The following is a 24,555-nucleotide window of genomic DNA, read 5'->3' on the forward strand; positions in this document are numbered from 1 at the left end:
AGCCTTGAATTCTTTCCATATTTCAACATTTGAACATCACACATCGTTTTGCCACACGTTTGTCTAAGAGATAGTATTTTGACTGCATTTAACTCTATACTTGATTTCCCAGCATAAGAGATGGTTTCAGGACTTTATTGTGAGCTGCCATTTTTGCTTTCGCTGTTAGTCCATTTTAGGCATTGATACAACTACAAAGTGTTGTAAAATAAAATAAAAGTGAAAATATATGAGGTGTTACGGACTCTTTTTTATTATTTATAACGCTGTGAGGATATTTTTGCATTGAGATAATTTTACCAAAACGGAGATGATACATAGTATTATTTATTAATTAGGCATGAACTTTGTGGAAAAACATCATGATTTGCTATAAACACAGAACATAAATATAGAAAACTTGTAAAATATAATTGTTTAGTTAATTAATGTACGCACGACTAGTTTCACTTGTTAATGAGAACATTTGTAGTTATCGAAACTAGTCGTGACTACATACATATATTAATGGACGCAAAAGTGGTGTTAAACGACTAAACATCGTATTGATGTATTGCAGAAAAGGAATAAACGCTTAGTGTATTTATTTATTGAGGAAAAGTAGATTGAATACCTTCGTGAGTGGATTGTCGATTCAATACTATGACTACTTGTATGTATGTACTTATAAACCAAAAGCAATAAATCTGCCAAAATCTGTCTTTTTCCCCATTACGGAAAGCTGAGAATATTTTATCGGGACGGATAAAGAAAAACAAAAAAATCCTGTATTTTCGTACATTTATAATGCTACCATATTTTTACAACATTTTGAGTGTGTCCAAATACTTGTTCACAAAATCTGGATTATCTCCAATTCATATATTTAGAACTTTCAAGAATTTGAGTAGTGTGGTTGTCAATAATGGGTAGAATTGGTGAATGTTACACGTGTGTAAAGTGATCACTTAAACCAGCCTATGACGGTTATCAGCCCCGTAAATGCCCAGACTTACATATTGTTTTTCATCTTTGATGAGATGTCAAAAAATAATACTACCATATTTTCGTGACTTCATTTAATTATGTTTTGAAAACAGTCCATGATTTTTTGTGATTTGGACACACTCAAAATGTTGTTAAAATCATCCAGCTTAAAAATGCTTGCGCTCTTTTTCATTTCTTTTATATTTAACCGGACTCAGCCTCAGCTAGTAAAAAATACAACTCAACAATATTTAGAAAGGATTTTCAAAATATTGGCGTGTATCGTCAATAACACATATCGCTCACTCCTTTCAAGAACGTCATAAACAAAAAATCGTCAATTTTGAGTTGTGCATGTTTTTGTAATGCCCAGAAAATGTACTATATCCCAGCAAAAGTGGCATATTTTTAACTTAATATTTACCCGCTACAGGGCAGAAAGTGTTATTTTTGCATTTTGAAGAAAAGGTATTGTTTAATTATTTTGTTAAATATACTTTATATTTTTCAAATGGAGAAAAACCTTCAGGTTTTACTTAAAAAGATCTGTTGCACAGCAAAAAGTTCAGTAAGTGGCTTGATATTAATTTGTAATACATTGTATTATATTTTAAACTTTAAAAACGTTCTCCTGAAAGATTAAGTTTTTTGATTTATGACGTTCTTGAAAGGAGTGAGCGACATGTTTTAAAAAAAATCATTGAACTAGATTATTAAAAATGCAGAAATAGGTTAAAAATATATATACTACATTTGGTCAAAGGGACTTAGAATATTTTGCAATACAGCTATATAACGATTTCCGTACAATTGAATGACAGTTTTTTCATTATGGCGATAAATAATATTGTTTCTGTGATTAAAGCCTTCTTTTATTTTCAATATAATGGATATTGAAGGTAGCATTCAATATAACTCGTTCGATTCGAATCTCCTGAAGCCTAAAGGTGTGCTGTGAGGGGATGATATATAAGGGAATATATCGAAAGCTGGCTTCGTTGACAAAACAGGGAGCGACTACCCCTATAGAGGGTACTTTGGTAAAGAGACCCAAGTCAATATTCTCCGTTGTCATCACTTAAAGTAGCCGTGGGTCATTTAAGTGCCAACTCATCTTAGGTGTTCATTGAACTGGATATACTCGTATTTTTCGGTTATCTCCAAAAAAGCATCATTAAAGATTTTTTTTTTACTTAAATAAAAAAAACTTAGAGAATACAAAAAAATGTTTATTGGGATAATAAAAGCTTTGTTAACTTTGTGGTATGGTAATATAAAATTCTGCTTATCATTCATCGTTTACTTTGTGTAATACCACTTTAATAAACAATGATATATGTGATGATTTTTTCTTCCTAGAATTTGGTTAATTTCATTAAATTGTTATTGTGTTTATATTTTTTTAAATTTATATCTTCGATTGATGAATGACCTTTTTTGTGGTTGTTAAAATAAAGTGAACGATAATGAGTGTTAGACTCAAATTATTTAGGTATCGAAATGGAATCGACTCAAAGAATACTAGATTTTTAAAACTTAATTAGGAAACGTTTCCTGAAGTTTTTTAAAAATAAGATGTGGCACATTTAATAAAACTTTAGTACATTGTTTTTAACCACTTTTATTTTAAGTGCTTTTCTCCAACTGTTCTCGATAAGAACCTTGTCATCTTCAGGGATGTATGTGTACTTATAGACTGAAAGTATAATAGAGTTTAAATACAAAAAAACATTCCTAGATTGTTTTTTCCAGAAACTTTGTGGCATACTTTAAAAAACTTCAGAAAGTAAAAAAAAGATTTTTTAACCACTTTTGTTTTTGGTTCTTTTCTCCAACTGGTTTCGACGAGAACCTTGTCATCTTTATTTCATGTAATTGTCGATTTTTGAAGATGAAACTGGTTGGAAAAAAGTACCACACATAAATGGGGGTAAAAAAGATTCAGATTTATTTAACACAGTTTTAGAAAAAAAATCTGGTTATAACTCATTTCAACGAATCGTTTGATGTCTTTATTGGCCAAACAGTCCTATTCTCACAAACCATTTAGCTTAATTGGCAAAATAATGATTTAAAACAGGTTAAATAACAATAAATTATAATAACTGTGGTCCTTTTGAGGACCATTCCGTTGGGAAAATGGATCGTTCGACGCGACTTGTTAAGTTGGTAAAGTGGTCCTTTTAAGAGCCGTTTCATTCAGTGGGCGGTTCATTCGCTACAGTACACTATCACTATCGTCCTAAAAAGAGACTCGATCTAGTACTTATGAAGAGACTTATATTAGTTTGAACCATAGATTCTCAAATGTTTTTGACTCGACGCCTATTTTTCAACGCCTTTCTTTGTATAACTATATATATCTTAACAACATTTTGAGTTTGTCTACATACTTGTACACAAATTTGGATTTTCTTCAATTAAAGGAGTTATTTTTCATGATGTACAAGAATATGAAGGTCTGGGCATTTACGGGGCTTACGACTATCATAGGCGGGTTTAAGTAATCATTTCCAAGAATTTGAGCAGTGTGGTTGTAAATCATGGGTAGTATTGGAGAATGTTACACGTGTGTTAAGTGATATATTTACGATGATAGTAAATATTAAGCGGATCTATGCATATTCTTCCTATGACAGGCGCCGTGGTGTAGTTAGGTAGACGCTCGACTTTGAAACTGGTGTCGCAAATTCGATTCCACAAACTGCAGAAATAAATCAATGAAATATTTATTTTCAATTGATCTGGGTGTTTGTGATATGTTTCCACTTAGTAGACTTAAAAAATCTGTGTTTGATTCAAAAGTAATATTTTAAAGATATTTTTAAATTTCATTAATTGATTCGGCAGGCACTATGTGGTTAATCCATCACGCCCATCGAATATGTTTTATAAGAAAAAGTTTTATCAGATGGTTCCAAAATATCTTTTCCTTACCCCGTTTTTCTTGTACATCATAGATATAATATGTATAAGAATTCCACAGATCGCTGAAAAAGTAGATCGCGGTAAGTGCAAAATTATGTAGAAGATCACAAAAGGTAGCAAGCATTATATTATATAAGGATGAAAGTTCAAAATAAAACTCGGTAAGCTTTTTGTAGGAAGATGTATGAAGGCAGGGGATAACGCATATTACAATAGGTCTGTAGAGTAAAGCGATAGTCTGGGTACTTACAAGGCTTATGGCCTGTCACAGGCTGACGAAAAAATTGAACGTTTTAAAATAAAAAAATAAAAAATGCCTTATTAACATGTTTATAAAAAAATACACAAAATAAAACCAAATAAATTATTTTACTTATAGGCATACATAGTAATCAATGAGCGTAAGTCCCTCTCCAAGCACAAGAGCTTAGTCAGTTTGTTAATTGGAGAGAACAGCGTAACTAATTTAAATTTATTATTTTTTTACATCTCAACATAGATGAAGATGAATTTGGAAGCAGGGTATTTATGGGGCTTACGACCGTCATAGACTAGTTTAAGTGATCACTTAACAGACGAGTAACATTCACCAATTCTACCCATGATTGACAACCACATTACTCAAATTGTTGAAAGTTCTATATGTGTGATATAATTTTGAAACATTGTACAACAAACACTAGAATTTTCACTAGGGACATCTATTAGTGAGAGGTAAAAGCTTATTTATTATGTAATATGATAATCCAGATTTGTAAACAAGTCTTTGGACTCACTCAAAATGTTATCAAAAGTAAAAATGTGTAGCAAATGAATTAAATTATTTTAAAAAAACCTTGCAACTGTTTTTAAAGATAAAATAAAATAGCTTGCCTTCTTAACTAACAAAGTTAACTGGTGAAATTTCAATGTCAAGGGTCTAAATGAAACTTTAGAATGCCTTTCTTGGCAGATAATTTTGTACTAAGTCAAAGGCAGTTTTATAACAATAGTGCGAGTGTCTGTAGCCGACACTGCAATCCAGACGTATTATCCCGCTCGGGCCTGATAAGGGTTAAACACAATGTTTTTACACAGGTTGACATGGAAACCCGAACTTACTGGAACAATGAAGACTTTACTGGAACAAGAACGTCTTTTTCTAGTTAATTTCTTTCTTTGGAACAAGAAAGTCATCAACTACAATTTGAAATAATTTCAAACTCCAAAAAAGACAACCAAGAGTCTGTAAAAAACTTTATTCTTCGAATACAAGTGTCTTAAAAATGTTTGAGGATTGACATTAAGTTAGATTGACAATACATTTTATTAAAAAAATATTGTCACGTGTTTCGATGCATTAAACATTATTTTTACTGTCCATGTTACCACTGATGAAAAATATTATTACAAGTAAATTTTAAAAACTTTTATATTCTTCTTAATCTATGTTGAGATGTCAAAGTGTAATAGTTTACCATGAGATTTAAAAAAATCTTGTTAAATATCACTATTTCCAAAAATGTCTTGTGGCATATGTTTCATTTTCATCATTTTTTAAATACTGTATATGACGCAGAATCGAAATGAAGCGGAATACATCGAAACACGTGTCACAATTGATTTTAAGAAAAAGTGGTATTTACCAATCTTAAATGAAAAATGGATATGTATTACCACTGAATTAAAGCAAGTAAATTAATGAAATTTAAGAATATTATTAGGTTAAAAACGTGTAAAAAAACGGAAATTAGAAAAAAAATATATCCTTATTCTTACAGTTCAAGTAATTTATTAGGACGATAATCGGTTTAAAAAATGGTTGAAAATAATGGTATGCCTTTTCATAAACACATTCTGAAGACAAAAGCTGACATATCGCTCACTCCTTTCAAAAACGTCTTAAATCAAAAATCGTTAATTTTCAGTCGTGCATATTTTCGAAATGCCCAGAAAATGTACTATATCCCAGCAAAAGCGGCATATTTTTAACTTAATATTTACTCGCTACAGGGCAGAAAGTGTTGTTTTTGCATTTTGAAGAAAAGGTATTGTTTAATTATTTTTTTTTAAATATACTTAATATTTTTCAAATTGAGAAATAACCTTCAGGTTTTACCTAAAAAGATCTGTTGCACAGTAAAAAGTCCAATAAGTGGCTTGATATTTATTTTTAATATATTGTATTATATTTTTAAACTTTAAAAACATTCTCCTGAAAAATCAAGTTTTTTTATTTGTGACGTTTTTGAAAGGAGTGAGCGATATGATAAAAGATAACCTAATTATCAAATAAAACGCTGGAAATGTACAAAATTATCCAAATTCTCATAGTTTAGGTCATTTATTAGGTTGATATGTTGGAATACCCCCAAAAAATAATGGCAAGCGTTTTCACAAAGATATTTTGAAAAAAAACAACTGATATGGGTACCTTATTACAGAATTCAATGCTAGGAATTTTCAAAAACATTCAAATTCCCATAGTTCAAGTAATTTATTACGTTGGTATTCTGTAAAAAAAACGTGGGAGAATAATGACACGCCCTTTTCACAAAAATACATATTTTTAAAAACAACAACCGACCTAGGTACCTAATTACAGAATAAAATGCCGGGAATGTACAAAAATATTCAAATCCTATTGTGAATACGCAAAAAAGACAATAAAATATGATTTATTTCCGAATTATTGTCTACGTTCATGTAAAGTGAAGCGAAAAAATATGGGAGGAATGTTTAGCTCGAATGTTTGCAATAGCACTTAGTCCCGACGAAAAATGATTAATTGTTTTGTGAGTACAACGTATTTATCCAACCCCTATTTTTTTTACAAACAATGGCTTAACGTGAAATTCAGCAGAAATGAAGGTTTGAATTTTCAATAAATATTTTGTAGGTCTTAACAGAGACAGAGCAATTTTTTTAAGAAGGGAAATTGGAAATCAAACGTCCTGTCATCAGATTTAATACATATCGGTCACTCCTTTCAAGAACGTCATAAATCGAAAATCATCAATTTTCATTTGTGCATGTTTTCTATATGCCAAAAAAATATACTATATCCCAGCAAAAGAGGCATATTTTTAACTTAATATTTACCCGCTACATAAAGTGTTGTTTTTGCATTTTGAAGAAAAGGTATTGTTTAAATGGAGAAAATATCTTCAGGTTTTACCTAAAAAAATCAATTTCAATAAGTGGCTTGATATTTATTTTTAATACATTGTATTATATTTTCAAACTTTAAAAACGTTTTCCTGAAAAATCTAGTTTTTTGGTTTATGACGTTCCTGAAAGGAGTGAGAGATATGTATTAATATATTTATTATACCTGTTTATCGTTTTTATATTTTGCCATTTATTAGTTTTGGTTATTAAAAAAAAAAAATTGTTTCTGTATTATTTGTGTTCCAGTCTTGTAAACCTTAATCCCATGTCCCAAAATGAAAAATAGAAATTACTCATCGGGAATATTATATGTATATATGACTTATGTATGTAATATGTTTTGAAATAAATAAATAAATTAATAAATAGATTTGGCAGTCACATTGTGGTAATATCTATCCATTTTTACTTGGTAAATACTACTTTTTCTTTAAATAAATTAATGTTATCTAAAATCTCTTATAAAAGTCAATTTCGTCATGGTTTAAAACAACGAAAAAAGCTATAGAGCTTTTTTATTATTTAAAATAATGAAAAACGGAGTAGTTTTGAGATAAAAAACCACAATTTAAAAGTATAGAAATAAATCATCGCGTTTTTTTGTGTCACATTCAAAACTTTAAAATCAAACTCCATGCAAAACGACACATATTCGTTTGGAGTTTTGCAGAAAAAAGCCAGTGGACATGAATTGTAAAATGAGTATGAGAGAATTAAAAAAGAATATCAAAATATTTTACTCAGTCTTCGACTATTTTTAATTAATGATCTACATGGTACACAAAACTTTAAAAAAAAATTGTGACACGTATTCGATGCATTCAACATCAATATAAAACACCTTTTAAGTAATTTATTATTAGATTAAAACCAATTTTTTTAGCTTTTCCACTTTTTTATTTGACCAGCGACCGGGTTTCGTCGTTACCGACATCATCAGACTGGACCAGTCTGATGATGTCGGTAACGACGAAACCCGGTCGCTGGTCAAATAAAAAAGTGGAAAAGCTAAAAATATTGGTTTTAATCTAATAATAAATTAAAAATGCAATTCCATCACGAAGTGTCAGTGGATAATATAAACCTTTTAAGTATTTAGATTAAACTTGAGAGTTGAGATCTTGGGAAGTTAAATAACGAAGAGCGGGAGCTGTTTATTTTATCATTGTATGAAAACATAACGACAATAGAAAGGGGGTTTTTGTATTAAAAAATAAAAAAAACATCCCACCCGTTCTTCATTATTCAACGTCCCAAGGATACAACTTTCAAATTTAGGTTAAGGTTTACATTCTGTGCTTGATAATGAAATGTCACATTAGATTTTAAGAAAAGGCAATATTTCAAAGTATGATTCATACGAAAAATTAGTAAAAAATTACTACAAAGTGACTTACAAATGCAATTTATTTGAGTTTTGCTTAGTACACTATATATACTTATATATATATATATATATATATATATATATATATATATATATATATATATATATATATATATATATATATATATATATATATATATATATATATATATATATATATATATATATATATATATATATATATATATATATATATATATATATATATATATATATATATATATATATATATATATATATATATATATATATATATATATATATATATATATATATATATATATATATATATATATATATATATATATATATATATATATATATATACATATATATATATATATATATATATGATAATAATAATAATCAGCCCACATTTATAATACATATATTTAAATCCACATGACTTGCAGATACGAGTATACAGTATTGTAGCAGCTGTCAAGCTACGTAAAGGCTGAAAAGTTCGACACGTAGATGGTGTTAATAAAATTAAATCAATATAATTTTTAGTTAGCACCAACCTATATTGTCCCGCCTTGAACAATGTTAAGAATCGCTTGTATTGCTGTTAAGTTCAAAAAATAGCGCTACCATGTAAAAAAATGTCGTTCAACAAAAGCAGGTTTTTACCTGTGAGGATTTTGAAAAAAACTAACATATCTTGTATTAGATGTACTGACATTTCTTAGTGGAACTGCATTTGATTAAATAATATAACAACTATGTTATTCTTTCCACATTAATTATATTTGACCAGCAATCGTATTTCGTCGTAACCGACATCATCCTGATCATAATTCTGATGATGTCAGTTACGACGAAACCCGGTTGCTGGTCAAATAAAATTCACGTGGAAAAAATTACATAGTTGTTATTTTATTTTATTTCCTTGTATTTCTCAGCTTACATAAATAGATGAAATATGAATATTTGTATTTACAAATAATTTACCATACATCAAGTTTGATTTTAATTGGTGGCATTTTGCATAACGGAAGCCGTTTTTGATGGAATTAATTTGGGGTTCTGAAGGTTCGGGGGAGGGGGATGTTTGAAGTTCCTGAGATACCTGTCTATTACCGATCCATCACAACCCTTCTCAGCCGAGAGGGGGTTTTTATATCCCGACACTACTAAAGCAAAAAATAAAAGGAAAAATGATTTATCTCGGGTTTTTATCATATAAACACCAGTATTTCGGGGAATTTTCAAACGCGCTTTCAGAATTAATGAAATATTTTAATTTTTAAAAATAAAAATGTTTACATCGAACACAAAGGGATGAAGGGAGATTGACAGCATTTCATATGTTATGCATACATTAAACTTTGATATATTTTGTATATATAAAGTTTATTTTTTTTCCTATCCAGAAAAAATTGTGGTATGGTAATAAAACACTCCTCATAATTCATTGTTCACTTTGTGTAATTTTATACTTTATTTTACACACTTTTATAAACACTTATTCGCAACTACCGGTTTCGCTAAGCGAAGAATGTGGTGTTCTATTCTCTCTGCCTACCCCTGCGGGGAAGCGGCGTGATGGTTAGTTGGTTAGTTGTTTATATTGGCCACAAAGGTATAAAGGGAGATTAAAAGCATTTCATATGTTGTGCATACATTATATTTTGACAACCTATAGGCATTCACAGGGCTTACGACCGTTCGAAGTGAACACTTTACACACTTGTAAAATTGTTCATTCTACATTTTGCATATATCTCAATAAAAATGGGTCTCTGCTTAATAAAAGCTTTTCTCAATTCAACAATAGATGGATGATTTGAACTTTATGATAAAGCGTCTCTTTATTTTGCCTTTAAAGGACCATCAAAGCATTCGCATTTCAGCGGATTCTAGTTGCCTAGAGAAGGTGCTATACATCGTTCAGCATTCGGAGCCGTTTAGGAGTGAGGAAATTAATATTGAAAACAAATTTGATTGCTATCGGCGATCATTCTAGTAAAGGATATAATTTGCATAAACACGAATCTGACTTCAAAATTTAATGTAACATCATGATCCCTTTGAATTATCCTTCGAACAATTCCGTACAATATTCAACATTACTCTATTCCTGTTTATTCTAATTAAGATGGACGCTTCCTTCAATAATAGTTTATGGTAGGTAAGCTTTTATATATACAGGGTGCCACAATAAGTTTTGAACGTTTTTAGGGTGTTATTTACAGTGTATTTACATAAATTATTCACTTTGGAAAACGGGATTTATTGAGGGACTGCTGCATTGCATTCACAAAGGCGTAATTTTGAACTCGTTTTTTTAAATATTTGAAAACGTTTTGAAAACCGTTTTTTAATAATATTTATTAGTTGCTTTAGAAAATTCTCCTTGCCAATTACGTACAAGGATTTATATTATAGCATATTTAGTTTATACGAGTGTGTCTTAAAAAATGATGAGTGAATGTGTAAACTTAATAATATAATTTTTTGATATCTCATCAAACATGAAGAAAAATACGGAGGTCTGGGCATTTACGGGGCTGACGACCGTCATAGGCTGGTTTAAGTGATCACTTTATATACGTGTAACATTTATCAATTCTACCTATTATTGACAACCACATGACTCGAATTCTTGGAAGTTCTATATATATGAACCAATTTTGAAACATAGTTTTTGAATCACTAGAACGTCACTAGAGACATCTATTGGTGAGATGAAATGACGTTTATGACCAGACATCCATATTCTTCAACTATGATTTAACATTTTATATGTGGAAGATGGAAGTCTGAGCATCTCAGGACTTACAACCGGCATTTGACTGGCTTAAGTGATCACTATTGGTGAGATGAAAAGAAGCTTTTTATTGAGCAGAAACTCTTTTATCAGTTTATGAGGTCCGAATCCTGGATTATAATCATATTCATGAGAAACGCCAATAGATGTCTCCAGTGAAGTTCTAGTGATTCAAGAACTATGTTTCAAAATTGTTTAACTTCCTTCACGTCCATACATCTAGTCATACACGTTATCCAATGACGTATACTTTTGACCTTCCACTCCTTTCTTATATCTTGCTATATTCATAATGACACCCTAAAACCCGTCAATATCTTTTGTGCCACCCTGTATAAATAATATTTCAGGGATGGAATTATTTGCCAACCGGATATACATAGGTAAAACAACCCGCCCAAATATTTACATAATACCTGCTGTGTATTTACATAAATTGTTCAGTTCCGAAAACGGGATTAATTTCCTGAGTAAACTTTTCAGACTGCTGCACTGGGTTCGCAAAGGCTTAGCTTTGATTTTAATTACCTATCGTAATCATTCTGACGTCATCAGCAGTTTTGGAATACGTGTGTAACTAGTTGCCGACACGTGTTGAGTGGGTGTGTCCAAAACCTTGTTCATAAATCAGAGATATTTTTACCACTAAGTAGTTATTTTTACCACTTAAACCAGCCCATGATGGAGAAGTCCTTAAAATACCCGGACTTATCATATATCAGTCCGCCTCCGTAGTGTAATGGTCAGCACGCTCGGCTACCGTTCTGGAGGTCCCGGGTTCGATTCCCAGGGGGGGGGGACCAAATAAATATAAGTGATTTTTTCACTCTAATATTTATTCAATATTACCCTGGACTGGTACCTGAAGCGGAGGGCTGATCACCTTTCCTTTATGTGTAAACGATCGAGATAACACTGCGTTTATATAATGCAGTGCCCTATGCACCATTGGCGTGCGGATAAGGGTTTCAACTATCATAGATCATATTCTACTTCATCGATGTTAGGATGTGTAATCTAAATTTGCGTCAAAATTTCAACGCAATCAGTGATTAAATTAAGTAAATTGGAACTTAAATAATTAATGTCACAATTTAACAGATTCATTACATTAATTGATTCTGTAATCACTTTGTGGTAATATTGGTAGTCGGGTTGTGGTCCGTGGTAAGTGTCGCGGACTCTTAAGTCAGAGTTTCTCGGTTCGAAACCACTCTACCAAAAGTTGATACCTATTTCAAATAATGAGTTGCTTAGGCTCACTGAAATAGTATGAAATTGAAATATTTGTGTAAATGATTAAAACACAAATATTTATCTATTAAAATAAAAAAAATGTATCCATTTACTTACATTTATGTATATATGAGTACAAGTTTTACTTGGCAATAAAAAACAAAAAAATGAATAAAAATAAGAAACTGCTCTTACCCCCTTTTCATCCTTAAAATTTCACCATAAAATTTATAAATATCTTCACATGCGGTGTTTGAAAATGATGCGGAATGCATCAAAACACAATGGATTTTAAGAAATATTGGCATTTACCAAGTAAAACTAGAATTAAAAATTAAAAGGTTCATGTAAGTTTTTTCACTGGTCCAACTCTACCTGTGCGTTTCAAATTACAGCAAATGCTAAGCTCCTAGAAGCTTTATATGTGTCGCTTAGTTTCAAAATCCACCAAATCCAATTTTATAAGATTTTAAAATACATGCTCTGTCGGAATGCCAACTGTGTATTTTATTATTCAAAATATTTATATACTTGGAAACCCTGCTAAAAAAATACTTAAAAACAGCGTTGTACTTCAAATTCCGCTATATATATGAAACTTGCCCTCTGACCCATATCGGCCAATCTGAGAGCGGGGACAGGTCAAAAATTAAGATGACGTCGTTATCGGTTTGTGTTTCATGTTTATTTTATATACTAAAAAAGAATTCCAAAAAAATGGTAAAATATTCTATTTCACAATATTTTATCTAATGATAGACAAATCTTTGAAAATAAATGTCACCCGGAGAATTTTGCATTTTTTGTAAAATCGACTCACATGGATCTGGTGGATTTTGAAAGTAGGCGTCACATATGTTGTAGCTGTCCTAATCTTTACAATCTATTTATTAGTTTCTTTTCATGGGGTGAGTAAGTGAGAATTAAGTTTAAGCTTACCTTTCCGAAACTGCCCTTTCCGATTGCCCTTAGAATGTGGAAATGATCGAAGTTTACTGAAAAAAAAAATATATGTAATACCTACGAATAATTTACTATTTCTTAACTGGTTATCCATATAAAAAAACTTAAATTTAATATGCTGATTATTATACACAATTTTTTTAACGATAAGTTACCAAAATATTTTAAAGATACATACATAGTAAAATAGTTTTTCAAATTTTATTTTCAAACACCGTATACGGTGTTAAAAAATGACGCGGAATGCATCAAAACACGTGTCACAGTAGATTTAAAGAAATAGTGGTATTTACTTAGTAAAGCATTAATTAAAAATAGTTTTTTTCCACATAGGAGTCATTTTTACATTTTTGATATCTCAACATAGATGAAGAAGAATATGAAAGTCTCGGTATTTACAAGGCTGGTTAAGTGATCCCTTTACACACGTCCAACTACACAAATTTTTGGAACTTCAGCATATATCATTAATCTCATGACACTGTACATGTGAGCTCACTAGAGCCACCTATGATTGGATTAGAAAGCTTTTATTTAGCGGAGATCTTTTATTTCTTAATTTAATATTCTTCTCTATCTCCATATGTTGGTATGTCAAAATATTTATTTAACCTTAATGTACTCTAAGTAAAGTATGTATTTTGTTTTTAATTTTATATATTTTTTTTATTTTATTTATTCGGGAATTGTACAGCTTACATATAAAAATGATATAAAACAAAAGTTACATTAACAATAATAAACATTACATTACATTAACAAAAAATAGTTACTTTAAAAAAAAGCCAATTAAACAACTCCACATTTATATTATAAAACTATTAAAAAACATTCAGAGATTAAACAAAAACAAAAAACAAAAAAGGGTATTATATAAAATAATAGATTTAGCAGGAAGGAGAAGGAAAGGAGAGGAATTAATAAGGGTGGTTAAAGGGTTTTTTTTTCTAGGTAAGAAGTTAAAAATATATTTATTAATATACATACATACATATACATACGCATACGTACACACATATATATACATATACACACATATACATATTCATTATATATACAGAAAAAAAATTGTCATGCACCGTTCACCCCCCACCCATAACATAACTAGGTTATTTATTGGTGGAGAGTAAACAGAGTATGACAACTTTCTACTAACCTCTTTTTTTTACTATAGTTATACTATGTAGTTATACTATGTATATATTATGTACGAGTATTTATACGAATATATATAATTTTCGTTTATTTCAAAAAATGTTTTAAAGAAAATCTTTGAATGAAAATAAAAAGTAAAATATCGTCCATTTAGGTCAAAAACCATTTAAACCTTACAATTTATTGGAGGCTAATTGTTGAAAATAAACCCTCGTAGAAAAAACCTAAATAACATTTCACCCAATAGAATTTATTACCTTTAGGGCGGTTTTCCTGTGAAATTTAGAAGTTGAAATAAATGTTTTCAGTATTCAGCGATTTTTATTACTATTTTAATATTCAAAGTAGGTATTGTTAATAATTTTAATAATTTTTCATATTATAATGTATGAAGTAAAATACACTAAAATGACTTTAATATATAATTTAAATGTCAGGTTGCGGTCCCGTGGATAGTGTCACGGACTCTTACGACAGAGTTTCTCAGTTCGAACCCACTCTACCACAATTTGAAATCTATTTCTTATAATGAACCGATTAGGCTCACAGAAAAAAAAGAAAAAAGTTAGGAGTCGAAACAATAGGTGGGTATGTATGTGGTGATGCATGAATGTGGAAGAGGCGAAGAATGTTTGCAAAGACGGAGTGGTGTGGCGAATAAATCTAGGTCTACTTTGTATTCTAGCATTATCCGTAAAATATACATGTAAACATAAACAACATATATCAAATAACTTGATTTTCAGGAATATGTTTTTAAAGTTTAAGAATGTAATAAAATGTATTAAAAATAAATATCAAGCCACTTATTGAACTTTTTACTGTGCAACAGATCTTTTAAGGTAAAGCCTGAATGTTTTTTCTCCATTTAAAAAATATTAAGTGTATCAAAAAAAAAAATAAACAATACCTTGTCTTCAAAATGCAAAAACAACACTTACTGCCCTATAGCGGGTAAATATTAAGTTTAAAATATGCCGCTTTTGCTCAGATATAGTACATTTTCTGGGCATTCCGAAAATATTGCAAATTGATGATTTTTGATATATGACGTTTTTGAAAGGAGTGAGTGATACGTATATGCGAGTATTATGATTTTATTAAACGGGAATGTTTGTTCACATAATCCCTTTATTAACAAAGGCGGATATAGGGTCTTATATCGCAGCACAGTGGAAAAACGTACATAAACTTAATTGATAATTTCATATTATATTATATGATTCTGCTTTAATACGATAATACGCTAGAAAATCATGTTTTATACGGATTTCGATATTTATATCTTAACGAAAGCTTAGAGTGCTTTAAAATGTAACGGCATTAATAACTTATGCTTTTCTTAAAAGCTGGCTTCAGAATTTTACTGATATCAGTAAAATCCTTTAAGATTTTGCTCATACGCAATAAGAAGTACCCAGTGGTTGAAATGATTGAGAAAAATGTTTATTTTACGTATCAATTTAAAATAAAACACAGATTTTATGAGTCTACTACGTTGTATTTTATTGTTAAAAAACACATCAAAATTAATATTGTGACAATTGCTTCGCCTTGTTAGGGTATTATCAAACGAATATGAAGATCAAATGGACTACGGTCTTTATGTAGCTGTATAATTCTAAGTGACAGTTTTAACATGTGCAGCAATAATTTATGGGAGACAACAGTAGCTAATGGGGGATGTACATGGGTACGTACATTTATATTTATTTTCTGGGAAAGGAAGAATTTATTGACATGGCAATTTTTTTATAGAATTAATGTTTTAAAGCTAAATAAAATTGTTTGTTAAATTATTTTTAAGAATTTATATTTATAATTGCAATTATAAATTTAAATTTTCGGAGTCCGCCTTCGTAGTATAATGGTCAGCACGTTCGGTTACCGTACTGGTGGTCCCGGGTTCGATTCCCAGGGGGGGTCAAATAAATATAAGTGATTTTTTCACTCTTATATTTAATCAATATTACCCTGGACTGGTACCGGAAGCGGAGGGCTGATCACCTTTCCTTCATGTGTTAACACTGCGTTTATATGATGCAGTGCCCTATGCACCATTGGGGTGCGAATAAGGGTTTGAATGAAAATTGTAATTGAAAATTATACGTTTATCAATAAGAAAAAAAAATGTATAGTTAAAATGGTATTTTAGTTTTTTTCAAAATTTCAAAGATTGTTGATTTTTTTAAAGAAAACAAATATATTTGTGTTTGTATTTTTTACAAAAATGCATCAATTTTACTTTAACTTACCATCCTTGTTTCCGAATTGAAAGTCCACTCTTCCGGATTGATTGGCCCCCATATTGTGTTGATGACTTACACTAATAGTCCATTTTTAACACCAGTACTCGACACTTCCAGAATCCAACTTAGTCCATTAAATATCTGAAAAAAAACAAAAAGTACGATTAAAATCTTAGGATAATATATTTTCTAGGGATGATTTTCTGGAGATCGATAAAGGTATAAAAAGGAGAGTGATGGATCACTAAAATCAGTTTTGCAACATTTTGAGTGTGATTTGGCCTTTAATTTGTAGAACTCCATTTTAATTTATGTATTAATTTTAAATCAAACACAGATTTTTTGAGTCTACTAAGTAGTATTTTATTAACAAAAACACATAAAAAATCAAATTGTGATAATTGTTTCACCTTGTTAGGGCATTATCAAACGAATGTCTTCGTTTGATAATGCCCTAACAAGGCGAAACAATTGTCACAGTATAATTTTTTATGTGTTTTTGTTGATAAAATACAACTAAGTAGACTCAAAAAATCTGTGTTTGATTTAAAATTAATACATAAATTTAGAGTGTGACCGAATATTATGAACAAATCGGGATTATTGATTGAAGGAGGATTGAAGTTTTTTTACATTTTTTTGACATCTTAACATAGATAAGAAGAATATGGAAGTCTGGGGATTTACATTATTCTAATTTGTATATTTTAAATATGCTTCGTACCTTATGTTTTTCTCATGTTTTTCTTTTAAATATGCTTCTTTTGCCTATTTATTATCCCTGTTTATTGTTTTTATATTTTGCCATATATTAGTTTTGGTAATTAAAAAAAAAAATTTTTGTAACTCAATTATTTGTGCTCCAGACTTGTTTACCTTAATTCCATGTCCCAAAATGAGAAATAGAAATTACTCATCGGGAATATTATATGTATGGCTTATGTATGTAATATGTTTTTAAAAATAAATAAATAAAAATCATTGTTCACTTTGTGTAATACCACATTAAAATAAATTGGTGACTACCGGTTTCGAAATATTCATTTCATCATCAGGTAATTAAAATAAAATTGTTGTGGTCTTACATTTATATAAAAAATTTAAATTTTAAAGAGAGAAAGCAGAAAAATGAATCACAATGGGAATATTTTTCATAGTGGACTTGAAGTGACCCTTAATAAATAAAAAAAATAATTTAAGTAAGTTAAAAATTAAAGTGGTATTACACCAAGTGAACGATGATGATAAGGAGAGTGTTAGGTATATTATTATTCAAGCTTTAATACAAACAAGGTGAATTTTTAATGATAAGAGATATGGAGCATTTTCTGGCTTTGAGAACAGTAATTTGTTTTAAAGATCACTTGATAGACTTGTATTACGTTCGTCTTTCAGCGTACGGAGAGAAATTTATTATTTGTGTCAAAATATTTGAATAATAATATTTGAATATGAAAGGATAACTAACATGTATTGAAGAATTCTGAGAATAGAAAAGGGAAGATGGGGAGTTAGTTGATACGACAGGATAACTTTGTAAAGCCCACCATTACGGAAAAGCTCCAGGAATAAAAAGGGGTAATATTCAACAAATAAAGGATAAAATAAACAATCTGCCTTGTTAAAAATTTGATGTTTCGGCTTTAAGCAGAAGAAACGATAAGTTTAAGTGAAGACAAACACCTCAGGAAAATTTCATAATATATTAATGATATATTAAATTTGTTTTACTTATTATATATGTCCGCCTCCGTAGTGTAATGGTCAGCACGCTCTGCTACCGTTCTGTAGGTCCCGGGTTGGATTCCCAAGGGGGGTGAAATAAATATAAGTGATTTTTTCACTGTTATATTTATTCAATATTACCCTGGACTGATACCTGAAGCGGAGGGCTGATCACCTTTCCTTCATGCGTAAACGATCAAGATAACACTGCGTTTATATGACGCAGTGCCCTATGCACCATCGGGGTGCGGAAGAGGGTTTTATTTATATATATTATATAAAAACAAAAACAGTAAAACGTTTAGGAGCTTTACGTGGTTTCCTTCCAGCAATGAGCAAATGCTGAGAAGTGCCTGATTAGCCCACACTAGATTATCCCTCCGATTCCTAACATACTTTTTTTTTAGTTAGTAGAAACAGAAATCTACTAATTGATCTATAAACCTTGTACACAATAAGCAAAGTCATAAATGCAACTACCATCTCAAAAAATATGTAATTTGTTTTGTAAGACGTCCAATTTGTTTTGTATAATGTCCAATTTAAAGTAAAAAACGCATTAAAATACCGCTTCCACACCGCAGCGATTTAAAAAAATTACAAATCTTTCACGTAATACTTTTACAGAGATAAGCGGGGTTCTGTATAAGCACATATAAAAGGCGTAGAAACATGTAAAATACATGGTATTATGTATCATAATTCTTTGTACAAATCAATACCATTAAGCAGTTATTATTATATATTAAAAAAATATTATTTGAATACTAAAAAATTCAAAATTATTTTAACTTGCTAGAGATTTCTCATTTTAACTTACTTTATATGTACGATTTGCCCCTCCAAAAAAGAAACTAAGCCCTAATGCTTGGAGAGGGTCTTAAACTAAATGTTTATTGTCTATACTTACGAATGATTTAATATTTTTTTAATCATATTATTTTAGTGTTTTTTTTCAATTGAACTGTTATCAATAAAAGACATTCAATTTATTTTTTAGAATTTTAATATCTTCTATTTTTTTAACATCTGTAAGAAGTAATTAAAAATGTTGATAATCAAATATTTAAAATTCTGTTGAAATTGTTTGGTCTTTGCGTTTACTATTGTAAAATCATTTTTAAATTTCAAAGGTTTCAAACATTTCCTAAGGTTCAAATATTTGTCACCATTAATAGTTAAATAATTCCTGTTTTTTTTAAATTATGCTTATTTTGAATACAATTTTAAGTATCTAAATTCATAAACGATTTATTTACATTCCTGGATAATATTTCCATTGTTGATATTCTTAATATAACATTTTAAAAACACTTTGCAAAACTTTGATATCCCCGGGAATCGCACCTGGCACCTTTTGTTATACAGGCAAAAGTGCAAGCCACTTTGCAAAAAGCGTTAAAAAGGGATGAAAAATAACCATACAAAAACGTGGCACGTTTTCCAACAGAATTTACAAAGTTAAATTGAATCATTAAATATGAATGAATGCTTCCACAGCATTACAGCTGTACCTAAGTAGATATTCATGTTTAAAATCAAGGCTAGGGGTCATACTAATTGCTCGTTGAATAGTTTATTTTAATACTTAATAAATTTAAAACATTCAAACATCCCAATTTTTTTTTAACCTATTCGAGGAATTTATTATTTTTAATAAATAAGTTCACATCGTTTAGAAAAGCTAATCTGCAAACGGTAAATCTTCTTGCGTATAACTATACAAAACAATTATTTCGCTTTTAAAACATAAATTAATAAATTTAAGGAAATAGGTCATTTTCCTGAGAATCTAAAAAAATATTACAAAATTATTCATCAAACCCTTATCCGCACCCCAATGGTGCATAGGGCACTGCATCATAAAAATGCAGTGTTATCTTGATCATTAACGCATGAAAGAAAGGTGATCGGCCCTCCGCTTCACGAACCAGTCCAGGGTAATATCGAATAAATATTAGAGTGAAAATATGTCCTATGTTTATTTGACCCCCCCCTGCGAATCGAACCCGGGACTTCCAGAACGGTAGCCAAGCGTGCTTACCATTACACTACAGAGGCAGACACGTGTGCTTAACAAAATTATTAGCACACATAAATTATGAAATAAACAATTTTTTTAAATTAAAAATATAAACCATAAGATACTCATTATCGTGGTATCAATTTGGTATTATTTAATGGTATGTTTTGTTAATCAACGTGAAAATTAATAATACTGTTATCATGGCCACTTCAATATCAGGTCCGTTAGCTCAATTGGTTAGAACACCAGGCTCAATGCACAAACTGGAGGTTGAAGGTTCAAATCCATTACGGGCCAACTTTTATAAAAATAAAAGAAAAACATTAAAAATTTTCGCTTTGGAAAAATTTGTAAGCAGAAAATCACCCTCAATAAAGTTCTATTTTTTCCAAATTTTTATCTCATGTTTTCAGAGTAAAATTAAATTATTCTGGCCGATAAGGGTGAGTATATGATCATTGTTGTCAAATTCGTGTTTGAATTCCGATGGCGTTAGGAATACCTAAGCCATGGGTGGTCAACCTTTCAGCAGCCCGGCTAAATTTTAGAAATGAAATATCCTACCGTAAAACAAAATTTATTTTATTATTCAAAGCAAACGAGAAATATGTATATCTATTGTTTTTTAAGAAGGTATAATATAAGATATAGATAGAGATTAGAGGTAATACTAACAATTATATTAAAAAATAAATAAAATAAAATAAATTTTAGTGAGAAGTCTGATTTTGTTCGTCAGAACTAAGTGCATCAATGTTGATAACGATTGATCTTTTTGCTTCACTCAAACAGTTTTCCAAGTGCTTCAAATCAAACAATTTTGGCACGGGTCGTGATTGTTAACACAAATATTAGTATATGGAAGAAATTGTCACGACAGTGAGATACTTCCATACATGGGATATGATACGAACTACGCACGGTAGAATGTTCATTTGGTGGTTTTACGTACACTTAAAGAAAAAATGTGTGATATGCTCCACGGGCCACAAGCCGACACCCGGCGGGCCGCATGCAGGCCGCGGGCCGCGTGTTGGCCACCCTTGACCTAAACGTTCTCCCCTGAGACTGACCCCCCAACCGCCTAGTGTGAGGACTTCACCCAACACAACACGACCTTGGAAACCTTGGAGTGACATTTGACATCGTAGTGAGCTTCAGAAGACCTTCAGACACTAGCTACCTAACAAAACAATCATCACGCCACTTTTCTACAAGGGTAGGCAGAGAGAATAGAACGCCACACCAATCATATTTGCACACATTCTTCTCCCCTTCCGCATTCATGCATCTTCTCATACATACCCGCCGATTTTTCCGACTAGTGACCTGACCTCTTTCAAGTATTTGAATCGCTTGATCATCCCAAGTCTTCTTTTACTTTTATTTTATGTAATAGCAGTATCAATGTGTGTTTAAAAGTCTATCGCAAAATATTGTGAGTATATGTTAAAATGAATAGAAAACATTGTTACGATACTGAGATACTTTTATATATGGATATGATACGAACTACGCACGATTGAATGTTCTTTTGGTGGTTTTATGTACACTTTAAAAAAATGTGTGATATACACCCGGTGGGCTGCATGCGGCCACCCTTGTTTTAGAGTGTTCAATTATATGCGATATTGTATAGCAGAATTTTCGCTGAAGCAGTCGGGATAAAAGTGGATTACTGTACCTTTTCCCCTAAAAAGGGTGGATGTATCGTATCTTTCAAGAAATTTGCTACCAGTCGAGATTATTGAACGTTTAAAAAAAGTCTTAAACAACACATACAAGTGCCTTTTTATATATCATCTTTACTTCCTTTTTTAACCATTATCCGCCTACAATGGTGAATATGGGAGTTCAACGCTAAGAAAATAAAAAATATATATTAAATCATGGTTTTCAACACCTGCTTTATTGTGTATCTATGAACCCTTATCCGCACTATAATGGTGCATAGGGCACTGTATCATATAAACGCAGTGTTTTCTTGATCGTTAAATGCATGAATGAAAGGTGATCAGCCCTGCTCTTCAGGTACTAGCCCAGGGTTATATTTGATAAGTATTTGAGTGAAAAATCACTAATGTTTATTTTGGCCTTCACGAAAATCGAACCCATAAGATCCGATGCTTTAGCCACTGCACTGTGGAGGCGTACAATATAATTTACTGTTTGTATATTAATATGTATGAACTAACTGACTAAATATTTTCTTAAACATGGCAGTGCCCAATGTAGCCCTTGTTCCAACCCTAATGAATGGGAGTGAAGCTTGGAGTTGGAAAAAGATAAATTAAAGTTCACTGAATGCAGTCGAAATTCTATATCTCAGACGATTGCGCTACAAAACGGTGTATGACACATATTTGAATGGAGTTGTAAGCAAATAATGCAAGGCTGAGATAAGTATTATCGATAAAATAAAAAAAAAAAGGTGTGTTGAGATGGTTAAAAGGTGTGTTGAGATGCATTGAAAAACTAAGAAAAAAATATCATGATGGAGTATTTCACTACTTGAAAGTAGTCAGGTCAGGAGTCAGATGAGAACATGCATAAATGTGGAAGAGGCTTAGATTGTTCGCAAAGACCGATAAGTTTGGCGTTCTATACCCTCTGTCTACACCTGCGGGGAAGCGGTGTGGAGGTTAGTTATATATAAGGTACACAATAGTACCAAGTAAATAAAGGACATTAATAAAGCCTAAACGTGAACCATCTCGTAATATCGGACAAAGGAAATTGGAAAAAGAAGATTAAATGAAATTTCCCTGAATTATTAATACCGTCTATCGTTTATCTAATATTCATTTCAGACAAAAAATATTTACTACTAGCAAGTTTCATTCCACGAATTAATTTTGAAGCTCATTAAATTAATATTTTACTCGGAAAAATATAATAATAATAATAATAAAACCCTTATTCGCACCCCAATGGTGCATAGGGCACTGCGTCATATAAACGTAGTGTTATCTTGATCGTTTACACATGAAGGAAAGGTGATCATCCCTCCGCTTCAGGTACCAGTCCAGAGTAATATTGAATAAATATGACAGTGAAAAAATCACTTATATTTATTTTACCCCCCTTGGGAATCGAACCCGGGACCTCCAGAACGGTAGCCGAGCGTGCTGACCATTACACTACGGAGGCGGACAAAATATAAAGAACGTAAAGATAAACGTAAAAAACGTAAAAATATAAAGGTAAAAAAAAAACAAAGGTACCTATTTAGAATATTGTAATAATTGAAATACGTAGAATTTGAAATGTCAACTTGTGTTGACAAAAATATTATAATTTATCGAAACAGAATCCTCGCAATGTAAAATATTTAAATTGAGAATTATTTTACTCGAAATAAAATAATGCCATTATGTATGAATATTTTCATACAAACAATTCAATTTTGTGTAATTCTAATAAGCTCTTACTCAATTGTTTTCTATTTTAGATTTTCAATATTTGAAGCGTCTTGAAATTGTGTAAATGAAATTAACATTACTGCCAAATATTTTTGATGATCACATTTCGATAAGCACGATAACTTTTAAATTAAAAACCTGTGGATATTTTAAAATAAATGCAAGCAATTATATCAATATTGAATATGATGTAAATATTTACGATTAGTGGCAATTTATGTTTTTTTAGTTTAAACTAAACTATCTGCCTTTTGGTTTTTAAAGGCTGTATAAGATTCTAACATTTACTTGTATTTATATATTAATTGTTCAATCAAACACATATTTTTTGAGTATACTAAGTTTTATTTTATTATTAAAAAACGACAAAAAATTAATATTTTGAAAAATAATTATTTCAAAGGAATGTTTGTCATTCGTTTGAAAAAAAAATGTATATATATATATATATATATATATATATATATATATATATATATATATATATATATATATATATATATATATATATATATATATATATATATATATATATATATATATATATATATATATTTATATATTTATATGTACAG

General features: G+C 30.3%; 1 protein-coding gene across 1 annotated transcript in view; it reads right to left on the reverse strand.

Moving 5' to 3' along the window:
• LOC148304432 (serine/threonine-protein kinase 32A) overlaps positions 1 to 16,950 on the reverse strand; it is an 89,413-nt gene extending 72,463 nt beyond the window's left edge. Inside the window, exons 1-2 of the mRNA XM_088268333.1 lie at positions 16,814 to 16,950; positions 13,380 to 13,435 (exon numbers count right to left, since the gene is read on the reverse strand). Coding sequence (XP_088124459.1) covers positions 13,380 to 13,435; positions 16,814 to 16,865 — 108 coding nt within the window. The 5' untranslated portion in view covers positions 16,866 to 16,950. The remainder of the gene's footprint in view (positions 1 to 13,379; positions 13,436 to 16,813) is intronic.
• Between the last annotated feature and the right edge of the window lie 7,605 nt (positions 16,951 to 24,555).

Source organism: Brachycentrus maculatus, unplaced genomic scaffold (assembly GCF_059751285.1).
Source record: "Brachycentrus maculatus isolate JH-2025_06_01 unplaced genomic scaffold, ASM5975128v1 h1tg000320l, whole genome shotgun sequence".
In the NCBI taxonomy this organism is placed as follows: Eukaryota; Metazoa; Arthropoda; class Insecta; order Trichoptera; family Brachycentridae; genus Brachycentrus; species Brachycentrus maculatus.